The sequence below is a fragment of the Sceloporus undulatus genome, chromosome 4 (genome assembly GCF_019175285.1).
Source record: "Sceloporus undulatus isolate JIND9_A2432 ecotype Alabama chromosome 4, SceUnd_v1.1, whole genome shotgun sequence".
Classification (NCBI taxonomy): domain Eukaryota; kingdom Metazoa; phylum Chordata; class Lepidosauria; order Squamata; family Phrynosomatidae; genus Sceloporus; species Sceloporus undulatus.
In genome coordinates this window covers 145449227-145473248 of record NC_056525.1, presented here as the reverse complement: position 1 = coordinate 145473248, position 24022 = coordinate 145449227, and the positions used below count along the sequence as shown (strand labels likewise).

The following is a 24022-nucleotide window of genomic DNA, read 5'->3' as shown; positions in this document are numbered from 1 at the left end:
GGATTTAGCATATAAAAGAAAGTAGCTGGCAAGATCTCATTATAAAATCAACCCTTAAAAATTAGGTGGGGAAAATGAGGAATGGAAGAAGCTATACTTTTAATTACTTTGGGGACAATAAGCAGATTTTTCTCTAGGCTTGGAATGAAGATTATTCCTATGTTGCTTGCGATGGGGATAAGAATGAACTGGCACTGGCAGAAGAAGAAAAAAACTGATGAAGTAAACAATCTGAAAAACAATATATAATAACAGAATTGCACAATCGGGAAGTTATTTGAAATTTGTTTACTTTGGGAAGGTGGTACAACAATATTTGCTGACAAATTGGCAAGAGTTTCTGACTCCCACTAGTTTAAATACAAGAAGTTAAATTGTAAGTAAATATTATCTGTCATGACTGATTGCTTAGGGATTTAAATATTCATATTGAAGAATTTCAATAAAATCTTCAACAATGGATAGTTTCAAAAGCTCTCCCTACTTTTTAGCTGTTTTGTGTTTTTAAACTGTAAGTTACCTTGAGTCTCAATTTTAAGAGAAAGGCAAAAGATGATGACGATGACGATGATGACTACGATGACAACAATGATAGAGTTTTTCACATTTTTCAATTTTTAAAAATATTTTAAGAGTCCTAAAAAAATCTTTGCCGAACTAATGGTTTTATGGAAGAACCTTCTGTGAATTTTTTTCAATAAGTTTCAAAATATGAAAATTTCATGACATTTTACCACTTCTCATTGAGAACAAGAAAATGTGAAATTACTGTTTCTATCATTGGGTTTGACTCTCTCTCAGCCTCAGCGTTCCTTACCAGTTGAACAGGAGTGTTGCCCAGTTGCCTTTGACTTGACGTTTACTTGTGTCTTAAACTGTATAATCCAATCTGACACCTCTTTAACTGCCATAGCTCAGTGCTATGGAATCTGGGAATTATAGTTTTGTGAGATCATTTTAGTCTTCTCTGTCAGAGAGCTCTTGTACTGTAACAAACTACAAATCTCAGGACTCCATAGCACTGAGCCAGGGCAGCTAAAGTGGTGTCAAACTGGATTATTTCTACAGTGTGGATCAGCCTTTGTATCCCAAATCTGTAATAACTCAAGATACAGGTTTATGCAATAGATAGTTGGCTGTACCTCCCTTAGTTGCCACTATTTTGAAGTTTCCCCCAACACCTGTTTCTAATAGATGAACATTATAACTCATATTAGGAGGGGAGGGATTAAGTAGACTGCAAAAACTTCTACCTCATCTCTGTGCCAAAAGTCTACCATAAATTCAGACAAATCCTCTGCCTATAGGAATAAAAATAATTTTCAGCTACAGTAAATATCAGTTTGTAATTAATACACAGAGGGTTTTTTAATTACTTTGTATTATGAATTATAGTGGAAGATGTTGGATAGGAATGTGGCTAGAACTGAAAGAGGTATAGTACTGTTGCTTGTGGGAAAAGATCTCTCACTCGGTCTGTGATGTTACTGTTACACCAGCATGAAGTTAACCCTGGTGGTGCATTGGTTAAATGTCAGTACTGCAGCCACTCAGTCACAAGCCACAAAGTTGTGAGTTCAATCCCAGCCAGGGGCTCAGAGTCAACTCAGCCTTGCATCCTTCCAAGGTCGCTAAAATGAGTACCCAACTTGTTGGGGGCAATTAGCTTATAGTTGTAAACTGTTCAGAGACTGTTTAGTTCAGTATGAAGCGGTATATAAATGAAATTGCTATTGCTATTGAAGTTGTTACCATTGCATCCTTTTACAGAAACACACATATTCTTCAAAACAGCATGTGTATTTGTCAGTCCTAAATTAGTGTCTTTGTGTTGCTGCTAAGATCTCACATTCACCACAGGTATTTTATACAGTGCGCCTGCACTATAGGCGGGCACCTCATATGTGGCTTCCAGCTTACGCAGAAGCCGTGTAATGGGAGAGTGAATGGCGCATGCACCCACGGCACAAGTGCTCTCCCGTGATGCGAGCACAAGCCCCATTCAATCAAATGGGACTCAAGCTTACATGTTTTTGGCTTACACGGGGGGTCCGGAACGAACCCCCTGCATAAGCCAAGGGACCACTGTATATTCTATTACATAGAAGCAATACATAGGCAAAATTTTAGCCTTATCCACAGAAAGCCTCAGGATTCAATGTAGATTTTTCTTTCTCGTTAATTTTCGAGGCTTGCAAAATGGTTTCCTAAAACTCCTCAGCTTTGCGGTAATTTTTTTTTGTATGATGCCCAATCATGTATTTGAGCTGTTTATACTTATTCATTGAACATGATCCAACATACAGTTGTGTGTGCAGTCGTTTTGAAATCAGAAAGATTTATGTAAACTACAGCACACCCAATGCAGGTAATGAGCTATTATGGAGATTATCAGATGGTGAAAAAGGATAAGAGAGAAGCGGGACACTCCCGTCCTTATTGCACGATTGCGGGAAGATTATCAGATGATATCCCACAGGGTCATTCTTATTCTGCCCATCTCTCGCCAGTGAAGTGGAATGGCTCTGTAACTTTTTATTGACAGGAAACTGCCATCAATAAAAAGTTATGTGGCCATTCCACTTCACTGACAGGAGAGTGACACCTCAAGACATTGTCTGATAATATACCTACAATCGCGCGATAAGGACAGGAGCATCCCACTTCTCTCCCATCCTTTTTCACCATCTGACAATCTCCATTGTTTCTCCTCCAAAAGCTAACAATACCTTGTTAGGATGACAGATATTATGATTACAGAGATTTAATATGTCTTTATTTTAATTCTAGAAGCTTCCTGGGTTTTTAAACTTCATACACCTTTGTAGGGAGACCCAGTGAGATATAGTGGTTTGAGTGTTGGAATGCAACTCTGGATACCAGGGTTTGATTCTCATCTCAGTCATGAAATCCGCTGGGTCACCTTGGGCAAGTCACATGCTCCCAGCCTCAGGGGAAGGAAGTGGAAAACCTCCTCTGAACTAATCTTGCCAAGAAAACCCCATAACCTTAGCTTATAGCCTTAGGGTCACCATAGTTCAGAAACTACTTGAAGGCACACAACAACAACACTTGTATATCTGTTATATAGATTCATTTAATATGATTAGTCATTGTGAAATGTATAATAGGCACTGGAGGCCTGTAAGAAATTGGGAAATCCCTCCCATGGCTTACGAACATGAAACATGAGTTCCAAGGGTAGATGAATTGCCCTGGTGGCTGCCTGTACTGCAGCCACTCACCCACAAACCACAAGGTTGTGAGTTCAGTACCAGCCAGGGGCTCAGAGTGGACAGCCTGGCATCCTTCTGAGGTCACTAAAATGAGTACCCAGCTTGTTGGGGGCAATTAGCTTACACATTGTAAACCGCTTAGGGAGTACTTAAGTGCACTGATAAAGAGTATAGAAATGTACTTACTATTGCTATACTTGTTATTCAGCACTCCTCGTCTTGACATTCAACAGTGGAATTGTCGTAGAACATTAAACACTGAGTTAGAATATTAGGGGAGCAGGACAGAGTCCTTAGAGACTACTGCCACTGATGATTACTGGAGAAAATACTTTCCTTTTAATCACGCCCACTCCTCAAGCTTCTCACATGCTCCTCAGCCTATTTCCTTCTTGACAATAGTATTTCCTGTGTTGCTTTATAAAGGGTTTGTGTATTGCATTTCCCCTCTTTCAATTTCCTCTTTATCCCTTTTCCCCAGCTGATATTCAACTGCTCTTACATTCTGTGATGCCTGGTGAGCAAAGAGCATGTTCAATATGCGTTGGGTCATTCCTTTTTTTTTCTTTTATGTATGTATGTTTCCATTTATGAACTGTTTTTTCCTCTCAGCCTACCTGTGGAGAAACACCTAAGACTGAAGAATTCTTGTGTGTCGGTGACCCCCCCCCACCTTCATTGCGTTACTGATAGGTGTGGGATCTCTAAATTTGCTGTTAATATACATCATGCTCATTCAAGCTAAATATCAGCTTTTACGCATGTGGACTAAAATGATGTGATATTGTTGCATTCTTTTTTAATGTTTACTAACTAAAGGTTTTTCAGTATTGCACCATCATGACCATTGCCATAATTAACAACTGCATTATGTAGTTCAGCTTGCTGTTCCATATACATCAAATGAAAATTGCATGAAGAAAAGGAATATTGAACTCAAACTGGAATGAATAAAACATGTGCTTTTTTCAAGCTGAAAAATGTTGCATATATGCTTATATCCTAACTGGTATTTTTAAACATTACGTGGAACATTTAGGAGATGGAAATTTAAAGTGAACTTCATTATAACCTGTTGCAGTGCTTGGTAAAAAAAAAAAATTCCATCAGAAAATTGCAATTATGTGATGAGAAAACTTAATTCTTATGGATGGATAGGTAGATGGAAGGATAGAGCTGAAACATCTCCTAACTTACATTTTCAAGATAAGAGTAAAAGGAGCCCAATATGACAAAAACAATTGGATAATGACAGTTTAATCTCCAGTGGTCTGCTAACATTGACAGTAACAAAATAGTGTGTGAATTCTGTCCCATGTCTTAATTATCTCACGTTCACATGTCTTAATAATCTTAGTTAACAAATATTTGCCACAATAAGTTGAAGTTGATGAATAATATGTAGCAATTCCAAAGTCATAAGGGAAAGTATTATTTTCTCTGTACCTTTACATGAAAAAAAAATTGTACTGACATTACTTTGATTGCATAACCTAGGATGACTGTTCATTTTAGGCAAAATGGGGGTGCTGAGGGGATGGGGGATGGATAAAAAACATTAAGATGTGATGGGAGAAGGCCATGATTTGAAGGAAGAGAGCAGAAGATGCTTAACCCATACTGTATGCTATTTCTCCTTTTGCACACTTCTCTTTCTGCCTGTTGCAGATGTACTGGCCATGCATTTCTCACTGGAGAAAAGCAGTAGAGCAAACATCCACTGGGGTTTGGTTCCAGGACTCCTGTAGATACCAAAGTCCATGGATGCTCAAGTCCCATTATATGCAATTGTGTAGTAAAATCTGTTCTTTATGACAAAATCAAGGTTTGCTTTTTGGATATTATTTTTTAAATTCAAGCCATGGATAGTTGAATCTGCATGCAGAATCCTTGGATACAGAGAGACACTACATATGGAAGCAGTGCTGGTCAAGGAAAGGTTTAAGCACTTTTTTGTTGTTGTTTCTCCAGATCATGCCCTATGCCCATCAGTTTTTACCTCCTTGTCAGAGGACTTGGGTTTCCAGACCTGAGTCTTTTTTCAGAGTGTTTTTGGGTTGAAGCTTAATTATGACATTAACAGAAAGGAGAAACTGAACATTTTCCAGAGGCTTAGTTCATATGTGAGCTGGGGAAAGCACTATAGCCTTTTTGTCTCCCTCACTTTATTCTATTTGTGGTTTGGCCTAGGTGGGTTCTCCCAGAGTCTTTTAGTGAGAATTATATTATAATTTAATCTGGTCCTATGCACATTTACATGTATGTAAGTGTTGTTGCACTGAATATTATTTATTCCCAAGTAAGTATGCACAAGACTGCAGAGCTGGTTAACTAGTAACCAACTGGAAGTAAATACAATATAATATGGAATGTATGTTAACCTGTTTAAGACAACAGTCACAGATCAACCAAAGATTGATTAATTTGGGCTTTATTCACTGAAGAACAACTTTTTCATCATGTTGGACTGAACCCTCTGGTAAAGGTTTTCTGAATTTGTATACCACCTGAAATTCTTCAGAAAGGTTCCTAGTGCATGATCTATGATGATGCATCCTGATACAAATGCCTTTCTCCCATCAACCACAAATACAAGAAACTTGTGTGACTGGGGTGGGGGGGGGAGTCAACTAGAGTGAGAAGGAACTGACAAGAGTTTTTCATTTGGAATGGAATGAATTGTACCTCATTTGGAAAGAGGTTGCACTTTGTTTTACACATATCTTTCCTTGGAATTGTAATAAGATAAATGAATATTTGTAATAAGATAAATGAATATTAATCTAGGAGTGGGAAATCTAATTACACTGCTGCTGCTAATACCCGAGAAGGCATTATATCTCACCTTTGCTTGTAGGCAGGTACCATTCTTAGTGTGGTGTTGGGACATATAAATGTTTAACACCAAAATTTTAAATGTGAATTTTCTATTCATTCAATAATTGTTTCCATTATTCTTGTGTAATATTAGCTTCCAGAAAGGAGATGAAGGGATATATAAATGCTTATTTTAGTCTTTTTAAAATGTTTTATCTGACATCCCTGAAACAGAGCTACAGTTATAAGGTATCATTTTTTTTTCATTTTAAAGTCACTCTTCCAAAAACAAAACAAAAAAAGCTAATGAATTAAAGGAGCACTGCAGTGTCTGGGGATTTTGTTTTTGTTTGTACGCTTTATCTGTGGGTAGTATTTTTTATATGGTGTAAGTAGTTAGTCTGTATTTCATTATGGTTTCAGGTTTGACAATGTTCTTTGTTTTTGTTTTTCTTGTTCTTTTCAAACCCCTGTTTATATGTGTGTATTTTTTCCTCTGCCTAGACCTGGTTAACCATTTCTGTGAACAGGTCCTCAATTTTTTACTTTGTCCCTACTTTCCTGTCGTAGCCCCATCTTCCCCTGGTGTCGACTCCGTACCCTTACAGCGCACAGGCAGTCAACACGGCACACAGAATGCAACAGCGACCTTCCAGAGGGCCAGCTATGCAGCAGGCCCAGCCTCCAATTACGCAGACCCCTACCGACAGCTGCAGTATTGTCCTTCTGTTGAATCACCATACAGCAAATCTGGACCAGCCATCCCACCTGAGGGAACCTTGGCTAGGTCACCTTCAATTGATAGCATTCAAAAAGATCCCAGGTGGGTGAAACCTTACTTTTATCTACAGTTATGAACTCGTAAAGAGTTTTACAGTTGCAACCAGCTTCATATTTTACAAGTGTAGTGTGTTAATAAGCCAAACCAATTGGCCAGCAAGGTTCATTATTTAATTTAGTTGCATTTTTCCCATTTCCTTTTAACAAAAATGAGAAAGTAATCTGAATATATTTACTGTGTTCTTCTATTACGTCTTCCATGAAAAAAAAACCTTCTACAAACAAATTGAACATATTTGATCTAATAAAGAACTCTATATTAGTACTTTGAGCTTCTGTTTGTGACATTTCCATTGACAAAAAACATCGTTGTGTCTCCAAAGATTAATAGTTTTGCTAAATTTCATCCATTCTGCTAGGTCAGAAGACTGGGGTTGAGCATTTTGTTGGTCATATAGACTTAAAATTGGGTCTGTTATATGGACTTATAATTAAAAATGTAAAGGGTTAGAACTGAAGTTGCATTAGAAGAACTGCAACTTCAGAATGATATGATTGATTTATATAATACTTCCATTGGCAAGGGGTGCCATTTTCATAGTGTTTAAGTAGATAGATCCTAAACAGTTTAATGGGACCAGTGAAAACAGTTCATTCATTGTATGCACTTATACTCTTGGACATACATAAATATTCAGTAGATTAGAAGCTTGGCTTTGTACTTGTATAATGTACTTAAAATTGGTTTTACAATTTGCTGTAAAATTGCATCTTTGTTTCAGAAGCAAGTATTTCTGTCCTTTGCGTTTGATGCATTCCAGATTCAACAGGGTGGATTAGGTTATGGTTTATTTTCTCCTTCTCTGGATTTGCAACAGTGAAATTTAATCGGATAACATCCGCATGGATGTCCATGCATTTTTAATAGTTCAAAGATACATCATTATTGGCTTAGTATTACTTAAATATTTGCATACTATAAAATTCCTCTTGGCTATGCTGTAAGAGAAACTTAATTGCAGCAGACAATACTAGCTTCAGTTATGAAATTAAGAGAAGTATGAGAAGTAGAAATAGGAAATATTTTTACAATGCACTTTCTTTTTTGTACCTCATATGGTGTTAGACATTTATTGTCAAATTATAAAAACTTATAAAAACAACATCGCTTTAGACTTCTTGAGGTCAGTGCTTCTGTACTGCTTTTCTCGTTTCATGTTGCTTTGGTGTTATGCCTTTTGACTAAATAGTTTTCACAATGTTGTGCACCAAATTGTTCTTTTTTTACATTTCTTTTATTAATAACAGAGTAGTTGTAGACATTTATAGAAAAAAAATTGCTCATAAATTTCAGTAAAAGCAAACCAAATGTCTATATTCCCCTTTAATATTTGAATATTATAATATGAAACTGAGATATTGTGTATACTTATACTGCATATAAAATATTATTTAGCTGTACTTAACTTGTTCAGCTGCAAAATATACAAGTAGAATACACTGACACCTGTACGAAAGATTACATATGGAGCAAAACAAATGGGCTGGAAAAAGCATCTCGAACCTGTATTTTCTGGAAGTAGGTCGAACCCCGCTATCTGCACCGTCCTCTCCCACTGCAGCCCAAATGCACATGGCCTGATCACACAGTGTGGCATGAAGCTGCACTCCTGAGTAATTTCTTTTCTTGCCTCCTCACCATACATGTGCACCATCACACAAACACGCCACCGGCAGATGTCTGCTGCCTAGATGCTATCCCATTGGATGGCCACCCCTTTGAACAGCCACGGAGTCACACCTGCAATTCTCCACTAGTAGAGGGCATTGGAGCATCATTTTGCCCAGTAAAACACTGGCAAAGCACAATCATGGAGACTCCCTTATAGGCCCCCTTCACTTTACCTTCTCCCCATGCCCCCTTTTGGACTGTCTGTTATGTGTATGTTGTAATTACATCCATTGGAAGTGTCAGGCTTTCCCTTTTTTACATTGCCACCCCAACTGCTTGAATACTGTACAATGGTTCTGTCCTTTTTTCATGCACGCTTGCACCAATGCATTTATATGCAACTTTAGGGTTATGGTTAGAATGGATTGCTCCTTTAGAACCTCTCTCACATCAGAGCGTTTATATGCAGGTTCGAAGGTGTGTATTTTCCAGTCTAAATTGGAATATGCCGGCTTCTTTTTGCCCTGGCTTCAGTCCAGTTTGTGCCTACTTTGGAGGCATGTATCATCTAAATGCCCTGCCTTCAAAGTGGTTTGACACTGCTTTATTTGACCCGTGTGTTTCACCCTTATCACTCATATCTGTAACTACCTAAATGATCCTTCAAGCAAAGTTTTATCTTCCTTTAATAACTAAAATGGTTGATATTGATTGAGATAGACCTTGTCTCTTATCTGGTTAGATGTTTTTAAAAACCACTATAGTTGCTGCATTCTCACATGACTGCTTTACTAGGATTTTCGTGTTATGTACTATTGTGATGAACTACCACTATAACATTCTTCTTATTCTAAAGAAGCATACAACCCCTCTGAAACTTGTGGGGACTTATTAAATGCAAAACACCTAATCACATGGTAATTTGTTGCTTTACTAGAAACTCAATCCTTCCTCATTACCCTGTAATTTAATCTTTTGGTCTGATTGTCATTTTTGATTTTAATGTTTTTGTTTGTTGTTACCCACCTCGATCCAATACAGGGAGAGGCAGGATACAAATTATTATTATTATTATTATTATTATTATTAGAGATATAAAGAATATTTTTTAAAAATATGTGAAAAATTTAAAAAAGCAGACATGTTTTCATATATCAAGAAACCCTGACAAAAACCCACTTGGGATCTACTTGACACAAAATTTCCATGTGGCTGTTTTGCACAAAATAAATTCCCTGTGCAGAAAACAGCTACTTCTGTACAGAAAAATAGCATTTCTGCATGGAAATGTGATTTTCCAAGGGGCAGAACAGAAGAGCAGGAAAAAGTGGCTGGAATCCACATTTTCCGGAAGCAAATTGAAATTCAGCTGTCCACCCTGGCCACTCCCAAGGCATCCCGAATATGCATGGCTTGACCACACAACATGGCATCAAGCCACTCCACTGGTTAAATTTTTGTCACCTTCTCACCATGCATGCACACCATCACACAAACAGACTGCTGCTTTCATCCCATGCTCCCTCTTCAATTGTCTGGTTTGGGTATGTTGTACTTATATCCATTGGAAGTGTCACGCTTTCACTTTTTTGTATTGCTGCCCCGACCGCTCAAGTACACCAGCTGTCTTTTTCTAATGCTCACCTGCACTGGTGCATTTATATGCAGCTTTAGGTTTCGAGTTAGGATGGATCACTCATTCAGAACCGCTCTTGCATTGGGGCATTTATATCCAGGGTTGAAGGTGTGCATTTTCTGGGCTAAGTCAGAATATCCCAGCTTCCTTTTGCTCCAGATTTTAGCCCCAGCTTCAAAACAGGTGCAAACTGCTTTATTTGGCCCATCTGTTTAACCCCAAGCGGAGCATTCTGTCTCTGCACAAAAGAACAGTGAGTAAATTTTGCAATCAAATAAGTCCCGAACTATAGATAGCCTTCAAAAACTGCATGATTTTTTAAATCATTTCTGCAGTGGGAACAAAAATGCTAAAATTACTTGTTGCTTCCTTAAAGAAGGTAACAGTGATAAATTGGACCACTAGCTCTGAAGCCACTTCATGGAACAGAAATAAATAGTAAAGATTGAGAACAATTTTGAAAATAGGAAACAGGTTTGAGAATCAGCTTCTGCAGACTGAAGTCCCATATCCATTAGAGCTTGTGCCTAGCTGGCTCCAAATGTTGTGTTTACTTATAATTGCTCAGTGTCAATTTATCATTTCCCAGCTTTCTTCCCCCCCCCCCATACTTTGACAAATTTATCAGGTACTAAGGGTAATAGGTGATAAATGGCAGATTACAGCTTTGTTTAAAATTGAGGGCTCTAGCTACTGCCAGTATAAACTCAGGGAAATGTTGTTTCTTCTTTATTCTTCACTAACCAATGTATCTAGCTTATCCTGGGTTCATTATTATTGAACTCTTAACTTAGGGTTATTTCTCTTCTCTACCCTCTCTACATATTTTCTCACATACCTAACTGTTTCTGGTTATACTACTTGCAAACTGTACTTGCTATACAAATTTGTACAGCAAATTTGTACAAATTTCTACATTTGTAATTCTTCACTTCTGTGGTAAAGCATGTTTTTTTTTAAACTTAAGATTAGTGTTTCCCAATAAATATCAAATAATGCACGAAACCAGCATTTGTTACATATATACCCTCCAAATATGCAAAGTGTAATGTGCAAATCAGTCTATCTGTCTGTCTGTCTATTTCATACTCCATTTTTCTTTCATTATGGGACCTAAGGTTGTTCACAACATAGAATAAACAAAAATACAACAACAAAACACAATAACAACCAAGGGCTATGAGGGAGGGGAACCAATAAATTTTATGTTAACAGGACATGGGAGACAAAACCACATCATTGTAGGTACAGGGAGTAGAGGAATATATTATTCACTGGACCTCATTGCCTTGGCTATTTATTCATTTATTGACCATATGTTCAAAAAGATAAATTAGAGCAGAATTTCTCAAAACAGCAATTTGGAAAATTAAGGAAAAACTAGAGGAAGGAAGAAACCTGATAAGTACATTTTGGGATGAAGGAATCAAGTTATGATCATGACTGTGATTAACAAAATAGTATATACAGAGAGATTCAGTTTGTAGCCATGAAAGGCAAAGAACTGACACTGTTAATACTCTCTGAATCAAGGTTAGATGGGGAGCTGTGGGCCTTTAGCTGCTCATGGATTCCAGCTCCCACTCCCCTAGCCAACATAGCCAGTTGTCCAGGACTAACTGAGATGTGGTCTAGCATTACTTGCATAGCCACAAGCTTCCCTTCTTTAGTTTATTTGTGGGAATTCAGTGAGCCTCTTCAAAGAAATGGGGAAAGCTCTCACTTCAAGTTTCCTGCTTCTCTAACATGTGAACTAGTCACATATATCCTCTGCAAATATGAAAAAAGCAGTGCCATTACAAATTCCACTGTGTAAAATATCTTGGTCAGACTTCATGTCAGTTGTGTGGTGATTTTGTTTTACCCAAGCACTATATAGCGAAGAATTAATTAGGACAGTCAGATACAAACTATACTTTAAAAACATTAGCTATCTTAATAAAGTGCTTCAACTGTTTGGAAATTGCAGCACAGAAACTATTTCTGGCTAATGTTAATTTTGGTGTTAATATTCTGAAGCATTCCTCCCATGACTCTTGCTTTGAAAGTTAATGCTCCATTTCATTCCCACTGCTGAGTTTAATTCCCCATCATGCAGAGAATGAAATCACTGACATAGTACCTTCAAAACCCTTCCATTAAAAGGCCATGTTCTATGTTTTGTTTTTTCTCTTTTTCTAGGAAAAAGGAACTAAATTTTCTGTATTCTTTGTAAACCATTAAGTCTCATTTTTACATCACTTTATAAAAAGAGCAGTGAGCTGTATTTCCAAGCAGTTTATCATTTCCTATTTTTCATAGGTTAAAAAAATGAACTCATTATGATAAGCAGCAATTATCATCTCCATTGTGCCAAAACTAATATGAGATTAAAATACAAAATGCAAGACATAGCTTAAAGATAGTAAACTGAAATGTTTCCCAGGAGCCCTAACAATATTACCTGTTTGGTTTGTTAGAATTTGTTGAATGTGAACCACTATTAAAGATCATTATGAGATCAACCAGAGCATGCGATTTTATGCACATGTATTTCTTCTGTGTATTTGTCTTGTTTAATTAAAAAATAACATTTAGCCCCACTCAAGATATTATGTAAAAATGTGTGAGAGAAAAAGACAGAGACAGACAGAAAGACATCTTTAAGTCCTCTCAATTTTCCCACCTTAGTATTCTTGTAGATATATACATTGGCCCAGCATGTCCTCCAAGGAATAACAGATTTAGCAGAATGAAGTAAGAACAATCTTAAAATTCTCTTTTTGCAATTAAAAAGTATTCATTGCACTTTCCTCACTTCCCTCAGGGTAAATATTTCTTATGCTGTCTCCTGCTGTTGAGACTGTACAGCTTGCAGGCATCTCTCAGTATTTAACCAGTCAATGCATGTTAAAAAGAATTTGGCATTGTGCTCATTCCATTGTGCCAGGCAGCATCTCTACAACATACAGTGTCCTGTTATGCGCCGTTGCACTGAAGCACCACTTGTCTATCCTAGTCAAAGCACTTTTTTGTGGCACAGCAGGTCTTATCATTATGTTAGAGGGCTGGGAAGGAAAACAAGCCAATTATATGGAAATGACAATAGGTTTATTTAAACCTTGGTCAATCCTTTCTGTGTGCAGTGTCAACTTGAATTCTGTTAACATGTAAGTTCTGTTACTCACATGAGTATATCGCCAGGATGCATATCTGCATGTGGGTACTCCCAACCTGGAATACTAAAAGATGTGTGGGTCTTCATCCATATTTTGTTGACAGGAGACCAAAACCACACGGGCGTAAAAAGCTGGCTTCCATTCAGCTTGGATAGCGCACACCCCCAAGCCATGCCAGGTTGCTCCTGGGCCACCTAAGGAGGCCCAAACCCAGACCCAAAAGAAGCAGATCTTTTCTTTTTGCCAGTGGCCACTCCTTCCCTCCCGTCTATTCTGCCCCAGAATAGCCATCTTACAAGAGTCAAATCTTCCATGGATGCAAAGAATTTTAAATCTCAAAACAAATTACTGCAGATCTCTATATTTTTAAACATTTGGAAAGTTATGGAAAGGGAGGGGAAAGGCAAGGTAGACATTCTTAAAATAGCTACATTTAAAATTTTCAATTGGTTCAAGTATGGTTCATTGTATAGAATCAGACACAAAAAGCCTTGGGCTCTTGTGTGGTTTTGTTTTGTTTTGTTTTTTGGAGAGGGTTGCTGTTTTTTGCAAAGCTAAGAATAAGAAATGGGAAGCTTTTGCTTCAGGGTTTGATTGACAGCAATCATGGGGGGAAAGTGCCTGATTTATAATTATTATTGGTTGAAACAAGGCAGCTTAATAAACCATGGTGTGAAGTTGTCTTGTTTCAAATAAAGTGTAGTTCAAACAAAATGTTGGGTTCAAACAAAATGATGAGCTGCAGGTAATAAAACTACTTCATTCCACTTTGTTGTTTTCATGCAAAAGAAAAGATTAGGGGCACTTGGAAGCCAAAGAATTCCCGATGCAGCTCATCCTCCTTACAGTAACCATTGCACAGCAGTAAGTATGTTGCACTAGTGGAGGAAATCAAGACTAACAGTTGAAAGACTATTCAAATATATCTGAATATTTTTAAAAGTGCGTTTCAAGTGTCAGAAAGCTCTGACAAGGAGCCTGACAATAATATTTAACATTCAGGACTTACTCTGGGGAAAATTGCATCTTTTTTGCACAGTAAACAACATTTTATGGTGAGAAACAGCATTTTCTGTAGAGAGAACTACCTGCATCTTTCAGATAAGTCTAGGGTGGGGTACAGACCGCCGCTTTGTGGCGGTCTGCCACCACCGCCGGTAGGTCCGCGGGGGAGCCAGAGCCTTCAGACGGCGCGGCTCCCGCGCGGACCAAAAAAGAAGCTCCAAAATGGAGCTTCTTTTTGAGTCGCGTTTGTGACGTAGCGAGGCGCCAGGGGCGCACTCACTACATCATAAAGGCTGCAACACGTACGGACGCTCAGCGTCCGATACGTAAAGATGGCGGCGCCCGTATGAACAGGGCGCCGCCATCTTGTATGTATTCAATACGTACTAGGGTTAGGGGGTGCAGAAACACCGCCCCTTCCTAACCCTAGTACATATTGTATACGTACTATTTGGCGGTCTGTAACCCGCCTAGGATTATCATATCTGAACAAGGCCATCATGTTTGGATAAAAGCATTGCTACATTGCAGTTTTCCAGTTTCCATTACAAAGGGCCACAGAAATTGGCCTTCATTTTTTTTAAAAAAATGCCCTTAAAATAAAATTGTTATAACTCCTGTCCATAAACACATTTACTAGACAGTGAGCTCCACTGAATAATGTGAAATGTTGCCCTTCATATATAGAATTGTACTACATGTCTACCTTGCCACATGCCTTCTATTTACTGATGGACCAAATAAAACAAAGAAAGATAACATGTACACATGAAGAAGTAGGCTGAAGTCTACGAAAACTCATGCTATCAACTTCTTTCTTTGGGTTAGTCTCAAAGGTGCTATAAGATCTTTTTGCTTGTAAACACTGTGTTAAAATGATGATTTTAACAAGGGATTTAATGAAGCAGGAACATCAGATGGTTGCACTGAAAATGTTTTGCCCAATAAGAGTGAGAATGACATGCAGAGATGCAAATGATCAGTTCTACAGTTTTGTGCAATAAAGTCATAAATAGTAACTACACTATCCCTCCACATTTGTGGCTTTGACTTTTGCAGATTTGATTAATATGTTCTCTCTAGGAATATCTAGGGCCTCCGGTGTAACTCTGTGGTCAACATTAACCAAAAGTTGCACTGAAGGACCTAGAGATTCATAGAGAGAACACTCTACTAGGCATTTGTAGCTCCTCCAGTTCAATTCTATGGTCAATGTCTGGCAGGTGTTGACCACAGAGTTGCACTGGAGGACCTAGAGCTTCCTAGAGAGGTATTCTCTCAGTTTAAAAAATTGTGTTTTGGTTATTTGTGGTTTTTCCACATTCACGGGAGTCCTGTGCCCCTAACCCCAGTGAATGTGGAGGGATAAATATATTATGCCATTGTTTTTAATATAATAACTTCAATAGGTAGAATTCATGATTTTATTAAAAGCATATTGCAAATGCAGAATTAAAGTGATTATTCAAGTAGACATCCCAAATGAATTTTTCCACTATAGTTAAAATGGCAGTAAATCAGTAGGAACAATAACAAGTACCCAACAGAAAGTCCAATGGCTGGTTTGATTTAAATCAGATTAATTTAATTCACAATTTAAATTGTATCTCTGAAGGACTCAATTTTAATAATTTAAATTATAATTAGTGAGGAAGATTCTATTTAATGATCATTTTTTAGCAGACATGTATTATCATTTAATATAACTGTAGAGAAAAAGGTGTATTAGGTGGCAGGTACAAACAAAACAATTACAGGTATTCTTGAAACACATAGCCTCCCCCACATTTCCAAAGTGCTTCCACTTTCTATCTGATGGAAGCAGCAATGGCTGCAAAGGATCCACCTTCTCTCCTCCTCCTCACCCTTCCCTCCCAGACAGACAAAAGCAACACTGTATTTTCCCCACTTGGACAAACTTTGCATTCTTCTCATTTCCAAAGTCTTTCCACTCTGAATCTGATGTTTGCAGCCATCATCACAAAGGGAAGATTCAGTGTTGCTTTTGTCTGGCTGGGAGGAGGAGGAGGGGAGAGAAGTTAGATCCTCCCCAGGGTGGCTGGAAACATCGAAGGAAAGGTCTTTGGAAATGAGGAGGATCCAGAGTTTGGCAAAGCAAGGGAAATGTACAGTGTTGGGTTTGGCTGGCTTGGGAGTAAAGGTGAAGGGGTTGGTGAAGAGGTTGGCCTTCTTAAGCAGCAGGTACAAAATTGCAAATAGTCAAAACTGCAAATCTGAAACCCATGAATGTGGAAGGCTGACTGTAATTGATACGTACAATGCCATGGCTTAGTTAGCATGATATCAAGAAATAAAAGTGCGGTTTCTTTTTCTTTTTTGTCTTTTTAAAATGATATCTGTTCAGAGTTTATTGTACTATTTAATGATACTTTGATATACTGTACTACTATTGTTTTTAAGCAAAACACTTTAATTTTCATTAAATTGCTTACTTTAAAAGACCATACATTCAGTATGTGGCTTGTCTCTCACACTATTGCTTAACAGTGCTGGATTACAAGGTGCTGAGGCTTAACCATAGGAAGGTCTCCATGGTCAGCCTTACCATTAAGGAAGTATAAAGCAGCTGCATCAAATGATAGACTGGGAAGCAGGGAGGTGTTAGGAGGGCAGTAATGTGTATTCCAGGCAACCTGCCCCATTCCTTTAAGAGAGCTTCCTACCCCCAAGTGTGATAAACAGGGCTGTTCCATTGGTGATGTCTATGAATATAATCAGCTATTAGTCTGTCCACCTTTTTTAAACAGAATGGGAGGATGTGCCATCTTTTCAGTGGCTCTGTGCTTTTCACTAGTCATATGGTTTATCCATTTAATCTAACACTGTCCACTCAGAAAGGGTAATTCCTTCACAGGCTGTGGTAGAGATTCTTTCTCATCATCCGCTACCTGAGCCTTTTAAATAAAGATGCCTGGCATATGCCAGGGACCGTCTTCATGCATTGAGCAAATTTAATGGTGTCCTTGTCTGTAGTTTCCATGTATAATTTATGTTCTCTTCATTGTCAGCATTTACAAAGAAACAGGCTGAGGCAGAGACCTGTCTTGCTAAATTCTACACCTGAAAATTGTTATGCTGTAGAATAGGACTGCTGCTGGTCTTAAAGCCTTCTGCAGCTGAGAATTCTCCCCTCACCTATCTGCTGCCTGATGTGTAGGGAACAAATTAGGCACCAAATTCAGAGTTGTTCTGAATTGAGAAGGAATCCCTGAGCAGGGAGTAAGGCAGAATACTCTCAGGTAATTACCATACAGTATAAAACTCTACCTGGCTCTCTGATGTATAAAAATTAGAAACATTGGTAATTTCACTTCGAATCTGAGACAGAAGGGTGGCTAAGATGCTGACGAGATTGTGTTGGGCAGAGTTAAGTTATTTATTTCTCTTAACAGCAGAAATCTTACCGTAATTTCCTCTGCTTCATTTGCTTTATGACTTCTTGATTTTATCTAATATTCAGATGTGTGCATACAACCACATTAAAATCTTTCTTCAGTGTACCCAGTGTACCTGTAGAACACATGTTTTTAGATAGAATAAGGGGGAAAAAACAATAAGAAAAGCCTGTTGCTCATTCATTTTTTTATTATTATTATTAAACTAGGAATATTTTACTGATGGTTGGGAAAGTCACACTTCAGTGAATACTTGGCTGAAAACAGCTGCAAATAGAAAGACTGGGCAGAAAAGATAGGGTACTTTTAATGAGAACAGAAGAGTTGTATCTATACAATTTGTTGTTGCTATTGTTGTTATTTGTTTTTATCATTATTCCATTGAAAACAATTGACATTTAACAATCAAGTCATTTTTCTTCTGGAAGTTATGCAGATTTTAGTTTTCTAAGGCCCGTTACAAACGGGCATAAAAGTACAGACTGGGTCCATACTAGGGTTAGGAAGGGGTGTCACTTCTTGATGCCCCTAACCCTAGTACGGACCGAGTCCGTACAAAATGGCAGTGCCCTATGCACACGACCGCGCCGCCTCTAAACAGGGCGGCGCGGTTGTGATGTAGTGGGGCTGCGCGAGGGCGCCTAGGGTGCCCTTTCGCGGCCCCGGAAGGAGCTCCATTTCGGAGCTCCTTCCAGCTTTGCATTGCTGGGCGCAGCCTTTACATGGCTGCGCCAGCGACGCAGACAAGAAAGGGGCCAAGCGGCCCCTTTCTCCTCCTCCCCGCCGCTGCTGGGTGTCCTTGGGGCTTCAAGCCCCAAGGACACCCCTTTCCAGGCCATGGGGAAGCGGCCTTTTGCAGCTTCCCTGCAGCCTGGAAAGTGGCGGATCGGGGCCTCAGAGGTTGCCGTTGTGCTTTTCGGCGCTTTTTCACACGAAATCGCGGCTTTTAGCGCTAGCGCCTATGGCTTTTTCGGCTAGCGAAAGATTTCGGGTTACGAATGGCGCCGTGGAACGGATTACATTCGTAACCCGGGGTACCACTGTATACTATTTAAATGATGCGTGCATCCTAAGAGTTCGGAAGCCACGCCAAAGCCACAATCCAGTCATAAGGACTGGAGGGTAGCTTTAGTGCAGCTTCCGGACCCTTAGCACACATGCATCATAACAGCATACCTCCAAAGTGGCCCGAAGCAGCTTTATTTTGGCCTGTCTGTATGGGGCCATTGGACACTTTTTGTTCCAAACATTTACTTTTATAGTGGACAAGAGTCATGGAAGGTAGAATTTTAAAAATTAAGAAAGACATGGACAAAGAAAAAAAATGGATGGTGGGAAATTCTTCTTTGATTCTCCATCAGATTTCCATAATTTGAAAGGTTTCTTGGTCTGTTGACCACAGACAAGGTGAGGTTATATAACCTGTTGTTTTTGCAGTGTTGTTAAATTACGAAAAATTGAAGTCTGCACTTCTAGTCCTAATAAAATAGTGCATGATGCAAAACAGACATTTTTCACAACAGTGCTAAGCTTGAACAAAATGAAATTCAGAGGGTATCCTGGTTTAAAAAAAAACATAATATGGGGCTGGGACCCACAGTTGCATGATGAGACATCTGTTGACACGTACAGCCTTTTGTTCTCTTCATTTCATCAGTCACTGATGTATAAAATGTTTCTGGGGTCAACAGAAAAAGGCTGAGATGTAGCTGGAGGAGTGAGGGTTCATTGAGATGGGATCTTGACAAAAATTGGACATAGCTTCCTTGCATGAGCTTAAGGGTACAGAAAGCGGCAGTGGGGAGGGGTTGGAAGATGTGAGAAGGCTTACAGAGCTGGCCTCAATGCATGGTATCTATAAGTGTTAGTAAAGGTAACAAGGCACTACAGGCCTTTGACAAAATCCTCAAGCCCTGGAAAATTTTGTTCACATTATGGCAAAGTACAATACTGAGGAGTGAATGCATAGTATAAAAACTTGCTGTACCACTACATATTGAGCTAGACCAGAGATTATTGACATTTATAACTGAAACAGCACAAATCATGAAACCAAATCCTTGTTATATGTTAAGACAATTTGAAGAGTTGCTAAGGATAAGTATGAGAGATTATAATTTCTTCTGTAGTGTAGATCTCATAAAGCATAGCTGGAATGCTCATCATTTACAACATGAGAGCTGTTGAGAAGCTAGGCATGGATTATTTTATTGGTGATGTTGATCTTCAGTAATCTTGAGCTGAATTTTTTGGATTTCAGTTCCTGGATGTAAATTTGCACCTTCGGCTAGGACAGCGGTTCTCAACCTGTGGGTCACAACCTCTTTGAGAGTCGAACACCATTTCATAGGGGTCACCTAAGATGATTGGAAAACACATTTCCGATGGTCTTAGGAACAAAGACAAAAATAATTTTATGGTTGGGGGTCACCACAACATGAGGAACTGTATTAAAGGGTTGCGGATTAGGAAGGTTGAAAACCACTTGGCTAAAAGTATCTGAGGAAACTTCTTGTTTGGTCTGTTTGTTCCTTTTACTTCCAAGCTGTAAATGCTAATCATATCTCAGGAAGAGATGTTTTAAAAACATTGGGAAGGCTAATTTCGGCCTTTGAGTTGAGTTACAGTTACATCATGTGACCAAAGTCCACATGATTACAGTAATCACATAAACAAAGAGGAAGAATACAAAAATTATATAAAAGAAACATCTATACAATGTGTCTATGTTTGTCCCACATGAGTTGTTCATCAAACTGGAATCTTGTTTGGTCCAGGACAGAGAAGGGTTAAATTCAGCAACTAAATGGAAATTTCTTTCCAGCACCCAAACTATCCTGTGTGAAAAATTAAAGAAATATAATGACAGTACCTATTCAGTGTTGAATACTGCTAGAATGTAGGGAGCAGACAATTGTGAAGTAGCATTACCTGCAACTAGACCTTCTGCATTCTCTCAGCAGCCTTTGAACATCAATGTCCTAATCACTATCAGCTCCTGGGATATGAATCCAGCCCTCTGTAGCATCCCCAGACCTTGAAATAACAGCCTGAATATTAAAAGCCTCTCAGCCTTCTGGATTTCCTTAAGTTAATATTTCTCAATGCTGAAACAGCTGAAACAGTTATCTAGTTACCTGTGTTCTGCATTCATTGTTTGCTATTTACAAAGCTGTACCACAGTGTTAGGTATCTCCCAAGACAGTTATTGTGTATATTTTTATTCTTCTGGGATTGCTAAATTTTCCTGTTAGATCACTCTGTATGCATGCACAGCTTATTAGGTCCAATCTCTCTAATATGCACTACTGTCAAGGTTAAAATATCCCAGGTGTATATACTCAGAAAATGTATGAGTTCATAGACATGGTCTGAAATCACACATGATAACAATGCTTTGTGCCTGGGGAATGTGCACTTTTATTGTGGCTACCCTCAAGGAATGCTGAGCACTATAATGGGAAGAATTCTGTTTCACGTCCCAGGCATCTTCACATAACAATAATTCCCTGGGGGGAGGGAAAAAAAGGCCTGTTAAACTGCTTAAAGACAATTGTACTGAAACACTGTCAGTGTCTTTAGGAAAGGCTTGCATGACATATCACAGATAGATGTTTTGGTACTTAGCCAGCTTGGATAAGTCAAAGTCTCTGACCATTTCTAGATGATGGATTTTCACTTTCAGTTCTTTTTCTACCTTCCAATAATGGGAAAATAACATAAAAGCTTCTGTTCAACCTAACAGTTGAAATACCTATAGCAGGTATATTAATAGAATCCCAGCACTGATTATATTAATATATTCATGTTTCATTAGTTTGGCACTAAGAGATCTTTTCTGCTCAAAGACTCCTAAATATCAGTTGGTATTGGGGGGGGGGGGGGCTTAAATACAATCTCAATTTGTTATAACAGGGCATCTGTTCTTTTCCTTTATGTTTGGCAGTTGAGAAAATAAAAGACCAAACCATTCATAATTATTAGTCCTCTTATGACTAAAAAAACATTTACCAGAAGGTCAAGCACTTAGACAGTCATATTTATAAATTTGGTCAATAAGTTGAGAAGGGGTTTCCCTAAATTTGTTCCAGTCTTTGCTAAATCATATTCAGAAGAAAGTAGCTAGATTCCATGCCTGTTCTATAGTTTAAGGGAATCACTAATCACAATAATAACTAAAAACATTTTGTTCACTTTTGTCATGTGTCATTTGGCAGGCTGAATGGGAGCTAAATTTAATTTGTTATGGCACAGAGAACTGTACATGTCCACACTTTTATACATATAGAGAACTCTGTTCCAATCGTCAAATAAATGTGCATAGGCTGGAAGGTTGGAAAGTACATGCAATCCAGCATCCCTTCATCACTATCCCTTCCCCACACCTGTTGAAACCCATCTAAAATGGGCTGATATTAAAGGCTGAAAAGGTTATTCCAATTCTTGGAATTTTAGAGTCGCTTAACTCCTAATAGTTTTGAGTTTTGTGCAAATGGCTTAAAGATCTTTGTACAGCGCTGTGTACTTTGTACAGCGCTGTGTATAATTACAGCGCTTTAGAAATAAAGTTTAATAATAATAATAATAATAATAATAATAATAATAATAATAGATCCATTTGTCCTTCTGGAATCATGGGGAACAGGGACCTACCTCTCTTCCTCTGGGAAGATGATTTAAGCCATGCCAACATTTTAAGCTCACACAATTTTTCACAGGAGCTTCAATTGCAGAAGTGTGTAAACAAATGTGCAAGTCACTTTCATTTGTCACCGATGCCTATAATTACAAATCTGTGTTTCAGTGAAAAGAGATTTGGAATTGAAGCTCTAAGCAGCTTCCTAAACAGAATTATTTCCTTTCTTTTTTATTGAACCTGGCATCAGTATATTTTGTGACTCTCATTTCCCTCCCTCCCTCCTCCCCCCCCCTCTCTATTTCTCTAAAGTAGAAAATTAGTTCTATGGTATATCTGTTCAGTTAATTTCTCTTTCTGTAGGTAGATGCATCCTCATTTCTATTATTAGTCCACCTTAAAACTGATACCTTTTCATTTCAGTTGCTCTGATGCTGAAATTTTATTTAATTAATTGACTTTTATAAACATATTTGCATAAACTTCTCTTCATCTTATGACATGTGTGTCATCACAGCAGGGCAGCTTTTTGTCTTGTACCGAGCTTGTTGACCATTACTAGGTTGCAAAAGAAAGTGAGAAAGATTACTTAATACTTGGGCAAAAGGCTTTTTTGAGCTTTCAGGGTCTTTGATACTGTTTTTAATAGAGAAATTCATGCTCATACAATTTTATTTGCAGTATCAATGTATAAGTAAAGAACAAATTGTCTTAAGCAACAAAAGAATATAATGATTGAAAGATCAAGGGTGCAAAGAGTGTTCAAATATTATAACTGAACCATTTTTCATTTAATGGCTTTTAATTTTCAAGATGTTTTACAATCTTTCTTATGTTTCTCTTCACAACATTTGAGCAATTTAGGGTTCGGAGGAAAGACACAGGCCATCTAAAACACCACAGCAGTAGGAAGCAATTTGTGCTCATTGTTCTCATATCCAGGTGTAGTTATCTAGTGGTTCACAGTCAGCAGTTTATCCAAAAATTCTCTCACTGTAAAACCACTCATCTTTATCTCTCATTTCTTTGATTTTCAGGATTAATTCCCCTGAACTCTCTCTTTCCTACTCTTGCACCCATACCCCTTGACCATGTTTCCAGCCCAGCTGAGCCATCACAGAGGCACTTTTCCTAATCTGTTGGTTCACTCCAGCTCTCTCTCATTATTTTCACTGCTATGTGCAAGCTTCGCCCACCCACCCACCTCCACTTTCTTACAATGTCAGTGAGATTCCTTCCTTTCTCTCTACCTTTTTTCAGCCTTTTCTCGTACTTATTTCAGGTCTTCAGGGACAGTTAAAAGTAAAGCACAGGCTTCCAGCTGTCCCTTGTTTATTTCATAGATATGTATCTAGGTCCATTTGGGAATAAAAGCTAGGTAGCAGTTGGAGGCCACCATTTCTCTCTGAAGCCACTTTTCATTAAAAAAAATGATTGCAGGTTATCAGTAGGGCACTTTGTGGACACATGCGGCACACACATCAGACACCACTGGGCTTTCCCCCTGAAGGCATGACTTCCCATTCCTTTATATTCTTTGGCCACTGGACTTGCTGGTTTAGACTTAAGCATTTCTCTTTTAAAAATGCTAAATGGGCAACATTCTTCCCAACTAAGCCATGGGTTTTTGAATCCTTTTGCCAAATATGTCAGGATTCAGTCAACT

The 24022-nt window shown here is 38.4% G+C and overlaps 1 protein-coding gene across 4 annotated transcripts in view; it reads left to right on the top strand.

Moving 5' to 3' along the window:
* CTNND2 (catenin delta 2) overlaps positions 1 to 24022 on the top strand; it is a 557661-nt gene that overhangs the window by 303922 nt on the left and 229717 nt on the right. For 3 of the 4 annotated variants that reach the window (XM_042464992.1, XM_042464991.1, XM_042464993.1), the window contains exon 8: positions 6624 to 6876. In XM_042464992.1, coding sequence (XP_042320926.1) covers positions 6624 to 6876 — 253 coding nt within the window. Of the gene's footprint in view, positions 1 to 6557; positions 6877 to 24022 lie in introns of all 4 variants that reach the window. The other variant, XM_042464994.1, reaches the window with a different exon arrangement.